At 42.1% G+C, this 19,482-nt stretch overlaps 1 protein-coding gene across 1 annotated transcript; it reads left to right on the plus strand.

The window, feature by feature from the left end:
- Positions 1 to 515: 515 nt before the first annotated feature.
- LOC118411280 (transmembrane protein 232-like) lies at positions 516 to 18,705 on the plus strand (the record flags this gene model as incomplete). Its single annotated transcript, XM_035813457.1, is given in 15 exon segments — positions 516 to 702; positions 1,196 to 1,369; positions 1,882 to 1,993; positions 2,977 to 3,082; positions 3,719 to 3,876; positions 4,491 to 4,590; positions 6,473 to 6,633; positions 7,157 to 7,269; positions 7,746 to 7,829; positions 8,039 to 8,966; positions 10,213 to 10,340; positions 11,065 to 11,177; positions 12,094 to 12,275; positions 13,320 to 13,543; positions 18,612 to 18,705. Coding segments are annotated over 14 exon segments (2,640 nt in total), but the record flags the coding sequence as incomplete, so codon positions are not given.
- Between the last annotated feature and the right edge of the window lie 777 nt (positions 18,706 to 19,482).

Below are 19,482 nucleotides of genomic sequence, written 5' to 3' on the forward strand. Positions count from 1 at the left end.
ATGATCTATATTAAAGGGCTAAAACATTGATCAAGGAAATCAACACAAACAGAGAAGTGAGCTTTTCACAGCTTACGCAAAAGTAAATACCTAGGACGTTTAACGTTACATAATGTCCTTGATAGAACCAAATGTGGTTTGAAATTCAAACCTCGTAGATCCTAGCTTGGAGATATGCAAATAACTCAGATAACTATGCTTACCTCATAGCTTTAGAATTTCAGTGTTGTTATTCGGGTATGCTTTGGATGTCATACTATTATTAAAATTTTGTGCGAAAAAACGCCACGTTTTATTTTTATAACAATAACGTTACCATTATATGCATGATGTGGAATTTTGAAAAAGTATTTTAAACCTTCGTTCAAAATGTACTTTTAAATTTTCTTAAAGTATGCGGTTCCCAAAGCCTAGGTTGATTTTTGTAAAATCATTTTGAGAAACAGGCTCATGCCGTCCCCGGTGACTGACCAAAACATTTTGCGCTAGACAAGAGACTGAGGAAAGTGTACTTCATATGTATTTCGCTAGATGTCGCTGTTTCCCATGAAGTCACAAGAGTTCATTGACCTTTGCCCCTAGTCACCATAGTTCCCACACAGCAACATGATGGCGGCAACCGGCTGAGTTTCGGCGTGATTCCAGAGATTTTCACTCATTTTAGCAAACCAACCTCCATTTCAGGCGTCATATTAATCCAAGGTGAATAATCTGTGTTCTATAATCAATTTCTAGGCCATATCTTACGAGAAACGTGCGAAATTACCACTCAAAACCATCGAGATATATAGGCGTTTGGTTATGCATGAACGAGCGTGACGAAAACTTTGGCGGTCTGAAATGACACCTTAATTTTCCACAATATGTGCGATTTTTCTGGTGAAAAACAGATACAGGGAGGCGGTGTGTAATTGTTCCTGAATGTTTAGATTTCCTTAGAAACGTGAAATATCTAAACTGAAAAGCGAGAAGTTAATATGTTTTATTTTGTATCTGATAACTGAGATACTGTAATTCACTTTATCTTCACCGTACCAAATTTTCACGGTCTGAGAAAATTGAACTTGTTCTCGGAACTAAATGTTCACTGTCGAGGCAAGTGTGTATGTCTTTTTGTGACCTGTACTTAACAAAGTGTTGCACAGATATGCAATAAAGGTCTTCATTCTTTAATTATATGCAATGTTCTGTCCAGGTTTTTTTCTACCAGAGAGACTGAAGACTGCATTACCATGCCGATCCACAAGGTGCCAGTCGTGCACAAGTTCGGGATCATTTCCCATTCCCAGCGCTTGGAGCTGCAGGAAAGGCTCCTCAGACAGGGTCTGGATCAGACCGTCAGCACACATCGTATGCAGACAGTCACCAGGTATGGTAGACTAAGCGCAAGAGGCGAGTAGAGTCTCCTAGCTCCCGGGTTTCGAACCCTCATCAAACCCAAGCTGCCAGGTCACAAAACCAACACGCTAAACCGTTATGCCAAAAGGAACACACTAAATGATCAGTGAGTGTCACATCTAACTTTTGCATATCTAGCTGCAAATTGTCCTATTGTAATTTGTATTAATGCTGGCCAGTCTTCAGCCAATGAGATACCTGCCCTTTTAATATTGTTGGAGGGAAAGTTATCAGCCAGTCATCTTGGTCCTTACAGTTAAAAGATGATATTTGGAGGATGCAACTGCATTCTAAGAGAGCACAGCTTCTTACCCTATAGCAATGATATTGAAGTAAGATATAAACTTAATAGTCTGGAAAAGTTGAACAGTAATTTCCAACACAAAAATGGGAAATTACAGTTAAACTTTTCCAAAACGTCATCTACCAACACAGATAAACTTTCAAGTCCTATACTATATAGTCCTTGCCTCTCTGTTCCAGAAACCCGCTGGAAGTGACGGAAGGATTCATCAATCAGTACAACGATGCTACAGACTACAAGGAGAAGGAGAGGCTGGATGACAAGGCCAGGAAAATGCTGCTCAGGATCAGGGTAAGGGTTGGCAGGTTATTACCTTCTGCAAGAAGGTTATCATAACTTTCGGTTATGGCATGCTGTTGTGTTTTTATATGGAGGTCAACAGCTGAACTTCCAGATTTGATATATGGAGTTCTGGACAAGTTGATGATGTTTTGGTGGTAGAGAGTAAGTGGTGTAGGTTTGGGCCCCAAAGCGGCTTGTTTGGGAACTGCAAGGGCCGGCATATCGTTAGATTTTGAAATGGCATATCTCAAGAAGGGGTTGACAGATTGTCACGATTTTTCGTATGTAGCTTAAGTTATGCTATATATAGTTACATGATAATTATGCAAATTGGGATCTAATTATCATAATAATGAGGAAATTGTCTAAACCAGCTCTGCTCCATTATAGGGCTATTGCAACATGTGACATTGGCAGATGAGTTAGAGAGGAAAATTGATAGACAAACATCATGCAAATAAAGACCCAATTTGCATAATTTGTGAGAAAATGCTATAAACCCATTGTGGTTAATGACAGGAATTTCATACATGTGGCATATGGAAGTCATGAACAAGTTAACATCATTGAATATCAATTAAGCAAATGAGTAACTAATTTGAATGGAAGAGATTATCAGCTAATGTTATTTATGCAAATTAGCACCTTATTTGCCTAATTTACAACAAACACAATGGAAACACCAGTTGTCAAGGTTGAAATCATTTGGCCGAAGTTTGGTGACATGTCCACTGATTCTAACCCAGGACCCCTAGGTGATGGGCTAAACATCCCATTATGTTAAAGGACCCCACAAGACACATATTTGTGTGTGTGTGTGTGTGTGTGTGTGTGTGTGTGTGTGTGTGTGTGTGTGTGTGTGTGTTTGTGTGTTTGTGTGCACGTATGCAGATGACATTCAAAAGAACTTGTGTGTTCTTATTCATTGCAATACGTATGTACTAGTAACTTTAGAAATACCCTAACTCTGTACCTTTGATCTGTGTCCACAGAGAAGAACAGGACTGAAGGATGGAGGTGTGGGAGACCACGTCAACCTGCCCATGGCCTGGTCAGAACTCGCCATGTTAGCACAGTGCAAGGGGAAAGTACAGGAAGGTTAGTATTGAAAACAACTTGTCCTTCCAGGGCTGTCTCCACGACCCATCCCTCCGTCCTGTTGAAAATTGTGTGATGAAAATTGTTGGGACAGGAAAAATGTCACCCAATCCGTCCAAAAAATCTGAACTTCATGACATGAAACTGATGAAAAATTAGTATTTTCGAAAGCTCAAAATGACAGATTTGACAGTCAAGTTAACAAACAATAGATGGGACCTAAATAGATGTAAAGCCTGAGACAGCCCTGAGTGAGTCCTACACACACCATTTTTATTCAACCCATTTGCATTTTTGTGTAATAAGGAAAAGCAAAAGGTTAGATTATTTATCAGCTACAAATGTACTGATCATTATTCAGACCTCAACATCAAGTACCAGAGTTATCCTTAAGTTGAACTGGTTACCACCAAGTGCTGTTGGAGGATCCTCATCTGATGGCTTTAAAGGTGCTTGCAGCTAGATGTGCAAAGTTTATGTGTTACAGGTCGTTTGGTGCCACACACCGTGTTTGCAAAGCTGGTGTGTTATGCCTAAGGGCAGTTTACTGATTGTATAGATACAGATCATAATGCTTCAGAAAATACCCTGAAATGTTTATGAAAAGTCTTAATTTGTATTGTTTGTATATTTCAGAATGTCTGGAAGTGCTGATCACATCGCTAGACCAGTCACCGCTCTCAGCACACCACATCCCCAGTCTGTTCTTCTTGGCGGAGACCACGTTGTACTGGCTACGGACAGATGCTGTCAACCAACCGTTCCTCCGAACTGCAGAGCTCAAACTGCTCAAGGTGGAGTTATCATATTACGCTACCATATCTGTCACTGGAACTAAATAACACACACTTTACCATCCCTGTCCCTGGTGCTGAATAACACGCACTTTACTATTCCTGTCCTTGATACTGAATAACACACACTTAACTATCATTGTCCTTGGTGCTGAATAACACACACGTTACCATCCCTGTCCCTGGTGCTGAATAACACACACTTTACCATCCTTGTCCCTGGTGCTGAACAACACACACTTTACCATCCCTGTTCCTGGTACTGAATAACACACACTTTACCATCCCTGTCCCTGGTGCTGAATAACACACACTTTACCATCCCTGTCCCTGGTGCTGAATAACACACACTTTACCATCCCTGTTCCTGGTACTGAATAACACACACGTTACCATCCCTGTCCCTGGTATTGAATGACACACACTTTACCATTCCTGTCCCTGGTACTGAATAACATACACTTAACAATCCCTGTCCTTGGTACTGAATAACACACACTTTACCATCCCTACCCCTGGTACTGTACAACCCACTCTTTAATTAAAACATTGATTACTGTAAATGGTTGTGTTTATTAGTTGAATATATTCATGAATGTTGTGTACCTCCCCAGATGGGCCAGCTGACGTTCACGCGGCTGCTGTACCACCACCTGGTTGGGCACCTGGAGGGACAGGCGGAGTTCAAGAACAGACTGGTCACATATCTGGATGGTAGGGCACAGTTTTAAATCTGCTTTAGAGTCACAGTGTGACACTGTGTATAGAAGTGACAGTGTGTGCCTTTCCCATTCCTGTGTTTGTCTTGAAATCCATATTAAATTCAATGTGGTTTCCATCAGAAAGTCTCATCACCAGAGTAAAAGCTGAGCACTACAGATGATTTACTGTATTGTAGCTCTGTCACATAGAGCTGAATATTATCATCATACAATAATTGTGTTCAGAGTACTTGTTATTATATGGGCAAGGGGAATTTCGTCATTGAAACATCCAAGCTGTAAATACTTGCATCATCTCTGTCACATTCTCCTACGCCGAGGGACCACAGTCGTGTCAAAACTCCTTGTGGTCACCTCTGCTGTCTGGTGCACTCAGATCAGTTACTAACCGCCCTCTTATAAATATTTATGAGCTTATCCTTATATGGGCAGTCAGCCGTTGGGATCGGGCGTAGGAGGATGGAGCTATGTAAGACGTAACATGATTGGCTGATAGCTTCACAGCGGCCTTTGCGAGATGGCTTTCGTAAACAGAAAGCCCAAGAAAGGCCTAATCTCTGATTGGCTGATTGCTGGTAACTGCTGGTGGGCCACGAGACAGCAGGGCCCCAATAGGCTGAGTTAGCTAGCCATTGGGGACCTTGCATAGGAGAATGCTCTGTCATGACCAGTGAAGGATTAACTCTTCAGTAAGCTTAACTTTCTCAAGATTGTCTTCATTTTCAGAATACTTATTATCAGTATTTCTTGCTATTGTTAACCTACTCCATGTAATATATAGTTAAAACAATGTTGGTCAGGTTCATCTAATGATGGAATTGGAATAGTTACTATGATAGAAATTATTGATTTGTTTTTTATCTATTGCTATGACAAGGGAGCAAACCATCTGAGTTCAAAGGTATGTTTTATCAACAACTCAGATACGCACAACTGAAAAGCACACACTTAACCATCCCTCCCACTTGTGCTGAATAACACACACATTACCATTCATGGTGCTGAATAACAGACACTTTACCATCCCTGTCCCTGGTGCTGAATAACACACACTTTACCATCCCTGTCCCTGGTGCTGAATAACACACACTTTACCATCCCTGTCCCTGGTGCTGAATAACACACACGTTACCATCCCTGTCCCTGGTGCTGAATAACACACACTTTACCATCCCTGTCCCTGGTGCTGAATAACACACACTTTACCATCCCTGTCCCTGGTGCTGAATAACACACACTTTACCATCCCTGTCCCTGGTGCTGAATAACACACACTTTACCATCCCTGTCCCTGGTGCTGAATAACACACACGTTACCATCCCTGTCCCTGGTGCTGAATAACACACACGTTACCATCCCTATTCATGGTGCTGAATAACACACACTTTACCATCCCTGTCCCTGGTGCTGAATAACACACACGTTACCATCCCTGTCCCTGGTGCTGAATAACACACACTGAACCATCCCTGTCCCTGGTACTGAATAACACACACTTTACCATCCCTGTCCCTGGTGCTGAATAACACACACTTAACCATCCCTGTCCCTGGTACTGAATAACACACACTTTACCATCCCTGTCCCTGGTGCTGAATAACACACACTTTACCATCCCTGTCCCTGGTGCTGAATAACACACACTTTACCATCCCTGTCCCTGGTGCTGAATAACACACACGTTACCATCCCTATTCATGGTGCTGAATAACACACACTTTACCATCCCTGTCCCTGGTGCTGAATAACACACACGTTACCATCCCTATCCATGGTGCTAAATAACACACCTTACCATCCCTGTCCCTGGTGCTGAATGACACACACTGAACCATTCCTGTCTTTGGTACTAAATAACACTTTCCCGCTGTAGGTTTCTCGGAGTGCCAGGAGGCGTACAGTCCGTACCCCGGCGCTCACCTGGCGCTCAGGTTCATCTCCGAGGTCGGCAGGATTATCATCGGACGCCACGCCATCGACCCAGGGGAGCTGAAGGAAGGGGACAAGGGACCTACCCCTGATGTTAGGAACAAGGTTAGTCTGGTCTGTTTTGCTTAATAATAATACATCTGGTGTATTATTTACAGCCAGGAGGTACCCAATTTTTTTGTTTACTTGAGACCCCGTTTTACGTCCCTTCCGAAAGACGAATTCGTGCATTCTTGGTCGGGCATCCAGTCTTCCTTTGTGGTCTACCATCCAAGTACTGACCGGACTGCAAGTTGCTTAACTTCCAGGTTTGAAGGACATAGTCATATGGATGACATCTGCACCCACATCAATTTATTGCTGTTTTCAAAAACAATAGTTTTCGACCATCCTGTAAATCTTTCAAAGAAGCTTTATTTTTACGTTTTTTTTGCAGCGAGATCTTGCAGTGCAAATTCATAATGCAAAATTGTGTTTTGTTTCAATAAGGAACTATGAACACGGCAAAAAACAACCCTTTTCCCGTCCTTTGTGGAAATTAGACCACTACAAATTTAAAGCAAATGCATTTAAAGTATGTACATGTACATTGTAATAAGTTATAATTGCATGTTGTTTCCATCTGCAGACTCCCCTACCACATGCCCTGACCCGCGAGCAGACGTTTGCGTCCACAGTGGCAACATCAGGCGGTGTGCACGACGTCAGCCCTACACTCTGGCATGCACTGGATGTGTGGAGGTTTGTTTGTACACAACAATCTTTAATGACACAACAAAAATACAGCAACTTTGGTAGGGTCTTCTAAATCTATACACACATACAAACATTGATACAAATGGAAACAAACATTTGCATATGAATATATCATTATGTTAAGTTAAACATGTATTTACACAGCTTCTTCTAAGGTCTAGACATTTTTTGACAATACCTATTTCTACACACTCTGTAAGGGCTATCTCGTACTAAAATGTGATTAAATCTATTCATAGGGTAGAATGTATTGAATTCTTATGAACAAGCAGAAAAAAAGCTTTGTGCATTTGTCATTATATCTACGAGTGATGGTCATCTTAAATCTCATCAAGTGCAGTTCACCGCTGAGTCTATAGCAAACTTGCTTCTGTGAATCAGAATTTGAATTTAACTGTCAACTTATACAGCTCCAGATAGCCCAGAAGATGAAGAGTGTTGACACAACCCTTTTGTTTCAGGTGTGTGAACAACAACAGCCGAGGGTTGAAGCAAGCTCTGCACGGATTGGCTGAATGTGGCATGGGCCTGGCCAATGAGAGTTGGTGAGTTCAATAAGAGTTTTCCATAACATCAAATTGTGTTTAAATTAATGTATTACTAAGCACAGAGGCATGGTAGCCATGTGGTTTTAGTACTGTTGTAGACTCAGAACATGGAGGTACTGAGGTTGAATTCCTGGGTAACTTTTGTTTTCAATTTCACAATTTTGATTGCTGAAGAAATTTTCAATATTTTCCATTGCTTTCTCCAGGCTTGACGGCGTCTGTGCCATCAATATCGTAGCCGAGGCTGCCCGACAGAACATCCGTGCTCTCAGGACCCTCCAGGACCTGGCCAGAGGCATGGACCCAAACATGGCGCCCCCAGCCCCCACACCGGAGGAGTACCACAGCTTTGAGCTGGACCTGTCGGAGCCTGCTGACAGCTTGAAGAGTGAGCCACATTTTGGGGAAGACATCACGGGGGAAGACACGGAGCCTGAACTCCTTGGAGTCGGCACAACGAGAAGGAGAAGACGTCGTTCGAGGAGGGGCTACGAGTCCGGAACGGACGTGAGCGCCACGTCTGTAAACAAGTCGGTCTCTGTTACAGCAGTTGCAAGCACGCCACCGAATAGGCACGTTATGTCGTTTACGTCGGAGAGCGGACCATCACGGTTGTCACATATCAGCGCCGGTAGTGAAGCCGGTAGTGAATCCGTCACGGAGCCTGAAATCAGCAGCAGGGATAGTTTAGACTCTGCGGGAGGGATCATGAGGCATCCTGGGATTGAAGCACTAAAGCATGATGGGCTTGACACCACGGACAGCGACCTTGAGCCAGGAGAGGACAGCGAAATTGAACCGACAGAAGACAACGTCCTTCAAGACAGCTCGGGAAAAACAGGCGACATGAATGGAGACTTAGACGTGAAAATCACTGAAATGGATTTGAATAGAGCTACCCAGAGTGCACCTGGAGGCATGTTGCCCTTGAAGAATCCAGTCAGGAAGAGTCTTCACTCACATGACAGGCACCGTCCAATGGGAAGTCAGCCCATGGCCAGCCTATCAGAGGGACTGACACAGGAGTCAGCAGAAGTGATACCGGACACAGCACACCATGCAGAGATGGGCTCTGAGTTTCCAGAGGGGCGCGGCACACCTTCAAGCGAAAAACTCACCTTTGCAAATCTCCCTGTGAATACAAATTTTTATCCTGATTTATCTAACATCCATTGGCATAATACCGGTCGGTTTACTGCAATTTCTCAAGCAATGCTAATTTGGCAAATGATCAACGCATCATTTTCTCCAGTTACATGTTGCTGTTACAGCTTACCTTTGCCACTTCTTCTGTGTAAATTATTTTGTCTCTCTGGTCCTGCTAAAAACATAATATCGTAATTGGAACACACCGCGGAATTGCACGGAGAACGGGCGCGTGGTTGGAAGGGGGTGCACTATACCGGCCGAACGAAACACGGCACAATTAACTGCCGCTATGTACCTTTATACATCCTCTGTTGTTCCTTTCTTTCCTGTTAGTAGTTGCACAAAACAAAAATCTGCATGAGCATACAAAAAGTCATGAGAAAATGGGCGTATACTGACAAGAATTTTCATTTAATTTTGGTCCGTCACAACCGCTATGACGTAAAACTTTACTGCTGGCCGTAGCAATAAAAATGTCGGGAAAATGGCGGCGTACGTTCAATTTGACCCATTCAGCCGTAGATCCGGGCGATGATGCAACGGTTCCTCACACTTTTACACGAGTTGTAGGTCACCAAAAGAAATTCAAGATTGCTGTTGAATCATGCTCGTCTTGTGCCGTGAGCACATGTGATTATTATCTACAAATCTGGCGATGAACGTGACAGTGTGTTTGTCCCACGACGAGCTCGCCTGCCCCGAAAATGACCTGAAAACTTTTGGCCTTGTTGTCTTCGAATGCATTGTTATCGATGCTTTGTAAATTATGTATTGGACACCTAGATGTCTGAAGTGTGCATACCTCAGAAATAACTATTGTTGCATGTGTAGATCTCTTTAAGTTCCACTATTTTTAATCGACCGGTATAAGGCTTATGACCGGTATTATGCCAATGCATGTTATCTATTTACAAAAAATGATACTACGCTGAAAGGGGAAATACTTGACGTGTGTAGATAAAAATATTATAGAGATGCAGGTTCTAGTATTTTCAAATGATACAAGATTCGTACAGTCAAGCTTGTCCATTGTAACCACACTTTGTTGGTCGCTTACCATATGATTTTTCCCGACACACTTAGTATTAAGAATCCTGTCTATAGTAACTGCCTGTCCACATAGATTAGATTTTATTGAGTGGACATCTTGGCCAGTTTTGACTGATTTTGTCAGATTTTTTCCCTTGTTTGTTTATTTGTTATCATTTTTTCGTTTGGCCATAAACAACAGCTCCCTGAGGTACCGGGTATCGCAGGCTGGCGGTGGGAAGTTGCGTACATCTTCACGGAAGCCTTGGGTTACGTCTCGCTACACGGCATCACCTCGCAGATCCAGAAACTGGCACTCGTTGGAATCAAGTAAGTTATCCTAGTCTCTACCAGATTCCGGGTCGCTGGAAAACCGTAGAAATAGAACAAATAGAGGAGCAAGCCGGCCAGAGGAGTGTAGCCAGCTAGGGAACAGCACGCGACCTATTTGGCTACACTCCTCTGGCCGGCTTACTCTCTATTCTATTTCTACGGTTTTCTAGCGACCCGGAGTCTGGTAGAAACTAAAAGTTACCCAGTGAGTCTTTTTAGAAACAGTATTTTGGCAGATTAAAAAAACCTGGTTGCCCAGTTGTGCCATGCAATCATATTTTGTATGGCACGACTTGCAGACTTACAGACTGCAGCAACATGAAATGTTCATTGCCAACTTATAATTAGTGTTTGGCTGGGCAAAAACTCTATATTACCCTTGACTGTATAATGGGGACATCTCGAAAACTCACTAAAAAGACAACACAGATTTGTGTTTAATAGATTGAATTTATTTGTTGTGCGCTCTGTCAAATCCCTCAGATGCAGCGACACAGCTTATGTACCGCAGCTTCAGTGAGATTACTACTTTAGAGTGGCGAGCTATTTGGGTGAGCGACAACGGCAGGGATTTGAACCCTTGACCTCCCCAGGTCCAGAAGTAGGGTTGCTGTCCACTGGAATATGCTGATCAATGCCAGCCATTAAAAACTTGTAGTGTTGTTTTTTTATGTAATTTTTTGTCATTTGTTTGGTGTCTCTTTTTTTTTTGACAACTCAGGAACCCAGCCGACTTGGTTCCCCCAGACTACAACAGTGCGTGTACAGAGAGTGCTGGTCTGCTGGACCTGGCAGAGTTCAACCCTCAGTATGAGGTGGAAGAAGAGGCAGTCGGTAAGACGATGCATTCTTCAACAAATTCTGTCCCTCTGTTTTATTCATTAGACAACCAACATCTTTTAACTTACAATGTAGAACACTTAGTCTAGTACATGTTCTTTGTAATAGTGCACATGTTCTTTGGAACACCTGTCTTGTACATGTTCTTTGGAATGTTTGCACATAATGTATTGTTCTTTCTTTTAGTACCCAGCTTTTGGACATGTTCTTTGGAATGTGTGCACATTATAGTTTTTGGAACACTAGGTCTTGTACATGTTCTATGGAATGTCCTTTGGAACACTATAATTATGCCTTCTACAAGTTATTCTTTGGAATGTGTCATCATGTTTTTTGGAACATCCAGGTTTTTGTACATGTTTTTTGGAATGCATGTGTGCACATTTATGTTCCCTGGAACAGTAGACTTGTACTTCTACTTTGGAATGTGTGCAAACGTTCTTTGGAACAGGTAATCTATGACTTGTATATGTTCTTCAGAATGTGTGCACATGTTCTGGAAACAATCACACTTGTATGTGTACATAATGCTTTAAATCATGTTCTTTGGGAAACAATGTCTTTTACGTGTTCGTTGAAATGTGTGCAAAATCATGTTCTTTGAAACGCATAACAATGATTTTCCCACTAGAGGGTGTTCTACAGTTCCTTGGAACATGTGCACATTTTGTTTGAAGCATATTTACAATACATTGTAAAAATACATGACTGTATTGTACAATTTTTATTTGGAATGCAATGTACAGTCATTATGTTCTATGAAATACACTCACACTATTCAATACTTAGTCTAGTACACAGTAACTGTTATATATATTATGCAGTTTTTTCTTGAAACAAACATATAGTCATTTTTGTTTTGATCAGGCATACATTCAATAAAGCAATGTTATATTTTATCTGGATCTAGAACTGCCTGACTGGATGTGGAGAGTGCGTTATGGTGCAGTTCAGTCCCTGGTCAAAGTGGGGCGCTGCTGCCAGGCAGACAAGACCAAGGAGGGCCTGCGTACAGCGGTGTGGGGCATGCTGGTCAGGGTCCAGTCTCAGGAGCAGGACATCAGAGTCATGGAGGCCTTCAAAGTTGGGCAGGTCAGGAGGGGGGGGTCATTTTGGTGCTTATTACCTCATTATAGGGGGCAAAATTTAAAATTGACAAGCCTACTATACTACTATGCTAAATATACCCCAAAGTCAAGTTCTCACTTGTTTTACATAAGTCCGTCTTAGTTCAGGGCTCTCTGTTTGCAACTTGTGCCGTGTTGACAGTTACATTTGTACTTGACTGACTGAAAGAATTTAGTGAAGGCTACATGTCCCCTGGCTCAATTCAGCTCTTATATACTGTAAAATTTGCATTTAAGCTCGCGGGGGTTTAATTTTGCGGTAGCACTGGAAAAAGGACTTTTCGCGGTGGTTTTAAAACCCTTAAACTGCCAAACCCGGATATATCCGGCACACATATACATGTCCTGTGTGCCGCACCCAGATATTTCCGGGATAGCGTATTCCCCCAAAGTAGCAACTTTGCGCGCGCGTAGCACACAAACCCCGGAAATTAGGGACTTCGGCCTTGCTTGGAGGCTTCTTTTTGGAGGTAGGCAGCCAACCCTGGCAATGATAGCATTTTATAGTGCTGAAACTCTGGCAGTTTAAGGGTTAAACTATCGGTAGCACCATGGACTGTAGTCTTTTACTACCATGGGAAAATGTTTGCGTTGGTTTTAAGTTAGTGGTGAAGTGGCCACCGCGTAAACCCCGAACATTAAACCACCACGAAAATTTCTGCATTTACAGTATTGGGGCTTTTCAAGCTGGCTTTCCTAATAAGGCTTGTAGACATTCCCAATATTGTCCTTGATTTGGAACCCCCCCTAATTTATCTTTTTCCTCTAATTCTTTGGAAAATTTCCCACAATCCATCCCTAAGCAAACCTCTGGAACCTCCAACACATCATATTACTGTACATGTACAATGTATTGTTCGTACAAGTTTATTTTATGTAGTGTATGGATAAAAGGGAAATGACGGGAAGAAGAAAATTTTTGCGATCGTTTTGACACTGCGCAAACAAGAAACATATGAAACAACTGCAAAATTTTCCACATTTTACGGTATTTCTTTCTTTCTCTCAGGTTGAGGCTGAAGTTGAGACGAGTCAGCACAAAGAGAGCCTCCCGCGCTCCTCCACTATCTTTGCAAAGATGGCGCACAGTCTAGCGGAGATCTACCTCCCGCCGCTAGCTGCAGAGTCGCCCAGGACAACCAGGGGGACGTTCACGGCCAGGTCCCAGCCCCCTCGGTCACGCAGCCTCCCCACCCCCACCCCGGGGAAACATCCCATCAGGACGTCGTTGAGGTAACAACATCTTTATGAATCTTGTTCAAATTCTCCGTAAACTTTCAGGTTGGTAGATCAATTGAATAAAGTCTTATTCATTACACTGTGACAGCACTTTTTGTTTTGGCAACGTTTCGATGATGGTCGTTGAATGTTTACTGAAGAATTAAAGCAGGTTGTGTAATGAAGAAGACTTTGTTCAATTGTACAAATTCTATTTAAAACGTTAAATTTTTTAACAAAAGATTGGCATAGCCTTATGTAGAAACCATCTTCTTTTGTCCAGAATTTAATGAAATTTACAAAATTTAAGTTGTTCAGAGCCGGAAAAGAATGTTGTTCACAAAAACTTGTGATATAGTTTTCTTTAAACCGTGGCTACTCAACATTGCTCTGTTTGAGGTCCTTTTCCCATTTAACATGATGTAATAACCTCGAAGTATGCAACCGATTTTATAGCAATAGCTTGCCGCAACTTTTGGATTTTGAAAAGTTTAAAAAATAAAGTCACTAATCAAGAAAATACAGTATGTTGAAATCATTGATACTTTTCTTTCTTACCATGACTACAGCTTTTCTATTCCAAAACAGCCCTACTTGTCAGACTTATCATATCACAGTAAACACCAAGGAACAAAACCATGTTCTGACTCAGATACAATGTTGGCCTCTTAAAGTCAGCAGTCAATAATTAGATAAACAAGGTCATCTGACCTTTCATAACCTCCATCACTCATGCAATATGGAAACACTACTAAAATAACCATGATATAAATTATGATATTACACATTGTGTCAAAATTAACTTTGAAGTAAGTAATAATGAATAAAGCAGATGTTAGACTCAAATCAACTTTGACAAACTTGAAGTGAATCTAGTGTTGAGATCTATAACAGCAAACATATGGTCAACCTCTACAAGAAAGGCAGGTATCTTACATGTAGCTTGTAAGTCAGACTCCTTGACTAAATATTATACTTAATAATATATATTAGACTAATATATTATACATTTAATTTTGTATATGGGTCTCAGTCATGGGTAAATAATGCATATAGCTCACGTTTGCTGTGGTCCTGGGTCTTCACTGTTGTCCCTGCATGTGGCTGACACTGTGGCCCTGGGTCTCATCGTGGATCAGTGTTCTGTGGCTGAAGCTGTGGCCCTGGGTCTCATCGTGGGTCAGTGTTCTGTGGCTGAAGCTGTGGCCCTGGGTCTCATCGTGGGTCAGTGTTCTGTGGCTGAAGCTGTGGCCCTGGGTCTCATCGTGGGTCAGTGTTCTGTGGCTGAAGCTGTGGCCCTGGGTCTCATCGTGGGTCAGTGTTCTGTGGCTGAAGCTGTGGCCCTGGGTCTCATCGTGGGTCAGTGTTCTGTGGCTGAAGCTGTGGCCCTGGGCCCTGGGTCACTGCACAAGGCTGAAGCTGTGGCCCTGGGTCTTCATTGTGGGTCACTGCACAAGGCTGATGCTGTTGCCCAGGGTCATAGTCATGGGTCACTGCACAAGGCTGAAGCTATGGCCCTAGGTCTTCATTGTGGGTCACTGCACAAGGCTGAAGCTTTGGCCTTGGGTCTTCATCGTGGGTCACTGCATGAGGTTGTAGCTGTGGCCCTGGGTCTTCATCGTGGGTCACTCCACAAGGATGAAGCTGTGGCCCATCATGGGTCAGTACATGTGGCTGAAGTTGGGGCCCTGGGTCTTCATTGTGGGTCACTGCGCAAGGCTGAAGCTGTGGCCCTGCGTCTTCATCTTGGGTCACTGCATGTGGCTGACGCTGTGGCCCTGGGTCTTCATAGGTCACTGCATATGGCTGAAGCTGTGGTCCTGGGTCTTCATAGGTACATGGCCGATTGGTATCACTATCATCGGATGTCTTGTTACTGGCTGTGGAGGGATGTTTACCTGTGGCTGCATTTTCATTAGATGCCTGCAGTTCATCTGCATCAAAATATACCACCGCATATGGCCTGATGTTACGTCCATCTGTGTCAGAGGGTTCTTCTTCGTCTGTTTCCGTTGGCACAATGTGACAGGCCAAACCTGTGATGTGGGAGCCATTGTAGAAGAAGAGCACAACTGCTGACGACAACACAAAGAGGAGGGGCACAATAATGGCAGAGATTACGGAAAAGAGACGGGTCATGTTCTCATCCCAGTTGATGATGGAGTGACCTCCAACGACAATGACGTAGTCCATCTCTGTGGTCAGCTCTGTGACTGATATAATTGTTTTTTTTGTGGTTGCAGTCATGCTTGTGCTATTATACTCCTTGTCAGTGGGAATGGTCTCAGTGTACAGAGATGTTGTGTTGAAAGTTTGAGGACAAGCAGAGGTCATGTTTGAAGTAGATGTGGTGATGGACGTTTCGACACACTTTGCAAGCCACAGCCTTTGTCGTGGCATGCTTGTGTTCATATTTTCTGCATCCTCCTTCAAGGTGGATATTAGAGTTCCCTTCAGTTTAGCTGGCGCTGTGCACGTCAGTAGGTTGTGATTGTCAATCAAGGCCAGGTCTGGTAGGTTGCAGATGAGCCATGTTAGATTTGTGTCACATTTCAGCTTATTACCTTCTACATTGAGACGTAAGTGTTGGTTTTGCTTCAGCCGCATGACACTGCTGTCGATAGTGGTGATGTGGTTTGTGTTCAGATTTACAAGCCTCAGTGCTTTATGCTGCAGAATTGCATCAACGGGCACAGAACGTAGGCGATTCTGTCCCAATGAGAGCAAGGCAAGGAGAGGGAGGCCACGAAATGCATGCAGGGATATGAAGGAAATTGCATTCTTGTCGAGGATCAAGAATGTAAGACTCGTAAGTCCGGCAAAGACGTCAGCTTCTGGAAAGTCCAAGACAAACATGAATAACTGTGTTAAAAAATATGAATAACCGTGTCAATGACCGAAAATTAGGTATGTTGAACAAATCTTGATATTACTGCAGCAAAAACTGACTCAAAGGGTTTTGGTGTTTATAACAGCCTCCGGACCAGGCCTGTTCCTCCAACCCAGGATGTAAATGCTTCTTGGGACTCACAAAAACTTCACCATTTAGACTACATGATGAATGTACGACAAACATCTGGACAGTTTCTTGAGTAATTGCTATTTGCGTATATTATTGCCTAACCTTCATTGACGTACATGGAATGACATGAAATTGAGGAAAATATATGTTCAGAAGCTTGAAATGACAGATTTGATAAACAAACAACATGGGCTCCCCAACGATGAGTTAGACAGAAAAAAATAAAACTTATGCTGGAGGCAGGCCTGCTGGGGTCATAAATTTTTCTAGTGTCCTTCATTTCTGGAATGTTCATCGTCAGATTGACTGCCTTCAACAACAATAGGATTGTCATTGATATATTCTTTTGCTAGAATACAATTGAAGACTACAGCAGATAAGCACAGTTTTTTTCACAAAGTACTTATGGTATTAATAACTTGAAACTTACCTAGCCTTGAGATACGGTTGTCATCAAGGTAAAGGTGTTGCATCAGAGGCAGACCTTCGAAAGCTCCTGGCTGAATTCTGGAAACATTCGTCGTTTGAATAAAGAGTACCTGAAGGCCTGAGACATTTGGAAAGGACCGTTCATGGATTGTTGAAGAACGGAGATAGTTGATGTAGATCCTTCGAGTATGGTTGTGGAAGTCTGTTGGGATGGCGTCAAGACACGCAGGAGAGCTGTATGTTCCATCATGTCCAACCCAGCTGCAGGGTACCGCCGCATTTTCATGGGGACAGCGACAGCAAACATGGTTCGGTATCCCAGACAGTTTAACTACATTGGTATAACAGACATCTGGGCAACGTAGGGATGTTCCTAGCACAACATGTAGATGATTTGAGAGCAAAACGTGTAATATCAGCAGCACATCCTTGCTTCCTGCCATCTTGCTTCCAGATACGTGGTACGCTGCCTGTGTCTCACATCTCTCACTGCAAGTGGTTGATGGGCCCCTTCTATGATTTGCTGGCTTGTAGAGCAGACACTCAGACAAACTATGCTTTGATGTCTTCATGCATAATCTCATAAGATCCACGCAGATATTACATTTTGAAAAAGTAGAAATTCTGGGTCAGCATGAAGATTAGTCTCGGCGAGCCACAGCTGTGAGGATGTTTTCCTTTGGATAAAAAAGAATTTGGTAAAATCTTTGTGAGGTATAATTCTTATAGAAACAAGAGTTTGGAGACCTGATATCTCCATGAAATATAATTATGAGAAGAAGAGAATGTTTTATTTGTAAAACTGTTTTTTTAATTGTGTAGTAACATTAGAAGGGAGGGTGCTCACACGTCATCCATATTGTCCTTATAGATTACAATTAAAAGTAATGTTCGTCATTCATTCATTCATTCATAAAACATCGACCAAAGGATAACATGTGTCTAAATGACATGAAAGCATTCTATGCTAAAGACAAATAAGGTATAGATTCTTCTCAGACTGGTAGATATATTAAACTTTGTTAACCTAAGAATAAACCCAAACTTGTTCATTTCAGTTCTCCCCATTTACATCAGATTCTATTGTCACATGACTTTGACCTGTCACAGTTTTACTGTTCCACAGATTCAGGGAAATAGAATAATCTTTATTGTCACCAGACTTAAAAAAGATGTGCATGATATAGGTACATGATATATTTCAGCTGGACATATTCTAATTCATGTTTGTGTTTGTGTGTGTGTGTGTGTGTGTGTGTGTGTGTGTGTGTGTGTCTTTTGCAAATGATCTTGGCCATTTCAGCCAGAATCCAGAGGTCTTGGGTTTGAAACCCCTTATTATCGATGTTGTACCCTTAGCTAATGGCAAAGATACTTAACAAAACACAACTTTCCTTACTTCACTCAGGTGTAAATGAGTACTAAGCTTAAATGTTTTAGAGCCACACATAGAGTGTATGCTTTCGGTGTGAGTGGTTCATATCATTACAGTTTGATTGTTGCAACTTTATTTTTTCAGGGTTGTAATAAAAAACACAACTGTTGCAGTTCCTAGGCCTTAAACATGCAAGAGCTACACTGTGGTCTTAAGTCTCAAGAAAACTGATTCAGTAATGTTTCTTCCCTACACAGGGAAGACATACTACTACATGTGGCTACCTACGAACCACCAGTTGACTACAACACTCGTACCAGCTTCGATCTCAGGAGGATCGTAGAAGACCAGGTGTGGCTATAATAAGCAGTAGTGGAAATTTTTTAAAAATCCAACATTTCATAGCCAATGTGGAATATTTCCCTCTCTTGTTTTCATTTTTTCAAAAAGTGTTATCTGCATGTTGACCATAGATGACTGCAAAATCTTCAGATTTACAGACTGATCACAATCTGTATGTATGGGTTATTCTGCCAGATTGCATATTCTACCTTCAGGCATTATCATGCATATGTAGTGCTTCTCAGCAATGCCTCCTAGCACCAGAGAAGCAGTACTGCAGCCCCTTTGCGATATACATTGCTGATCAAAACCTGAAAACCATTGCACACATCAAAGTGAGAGGACAGAAAAATTTAAGCTGGAGACAGCCCTGTATTACACCAATTTAATTCTCAGAATTTCCCTCTTCTATTTTTCCAAAAATAAAAATTAATAACACCTACCATTCCATTCAGCAAATTTTCACCTTTGAATTACTTTGAAACCATTCAACAACTTTCCAACGTAGCAAATTGGCCTGAGTTATTAGTAAGTCTCTTACAATGTAGGTATTGCATTTATTGCAGTAAAATTTTCTTTCATCCGTGGACATCCATGTCAGGGTACTTTTGATCATGTTTGTTTGATTTTTTAAGCTGAAAACATGCACATTTTTCTTTCTGTTTTGTATTACTGGTAGCCCTGATCATTGCCACAGTCTTTTTGCATTTTTTTATGTTTTTTTAATGTTTCTGGAAAAAACATCATTAATTGTTTTTGCTATTAAAACAGTCTATTTAAAAACAT

This window comes from Branchiostoma floridae, chromosome 3 (genome assembly GCF_000003815.2).
Source record: "Branchiostoma floridae strain S238N-H82 chromosome 3, Bfl_VNyyK, whole genome shotgun sequence".
NCBI classification, from domain to species: Eukaryota; Metazoa; Chordata; class Leptocardii; order Amphioxiformes; family Branchiostomatidae; genus Branchiostoma; species Branchiostoma floridae.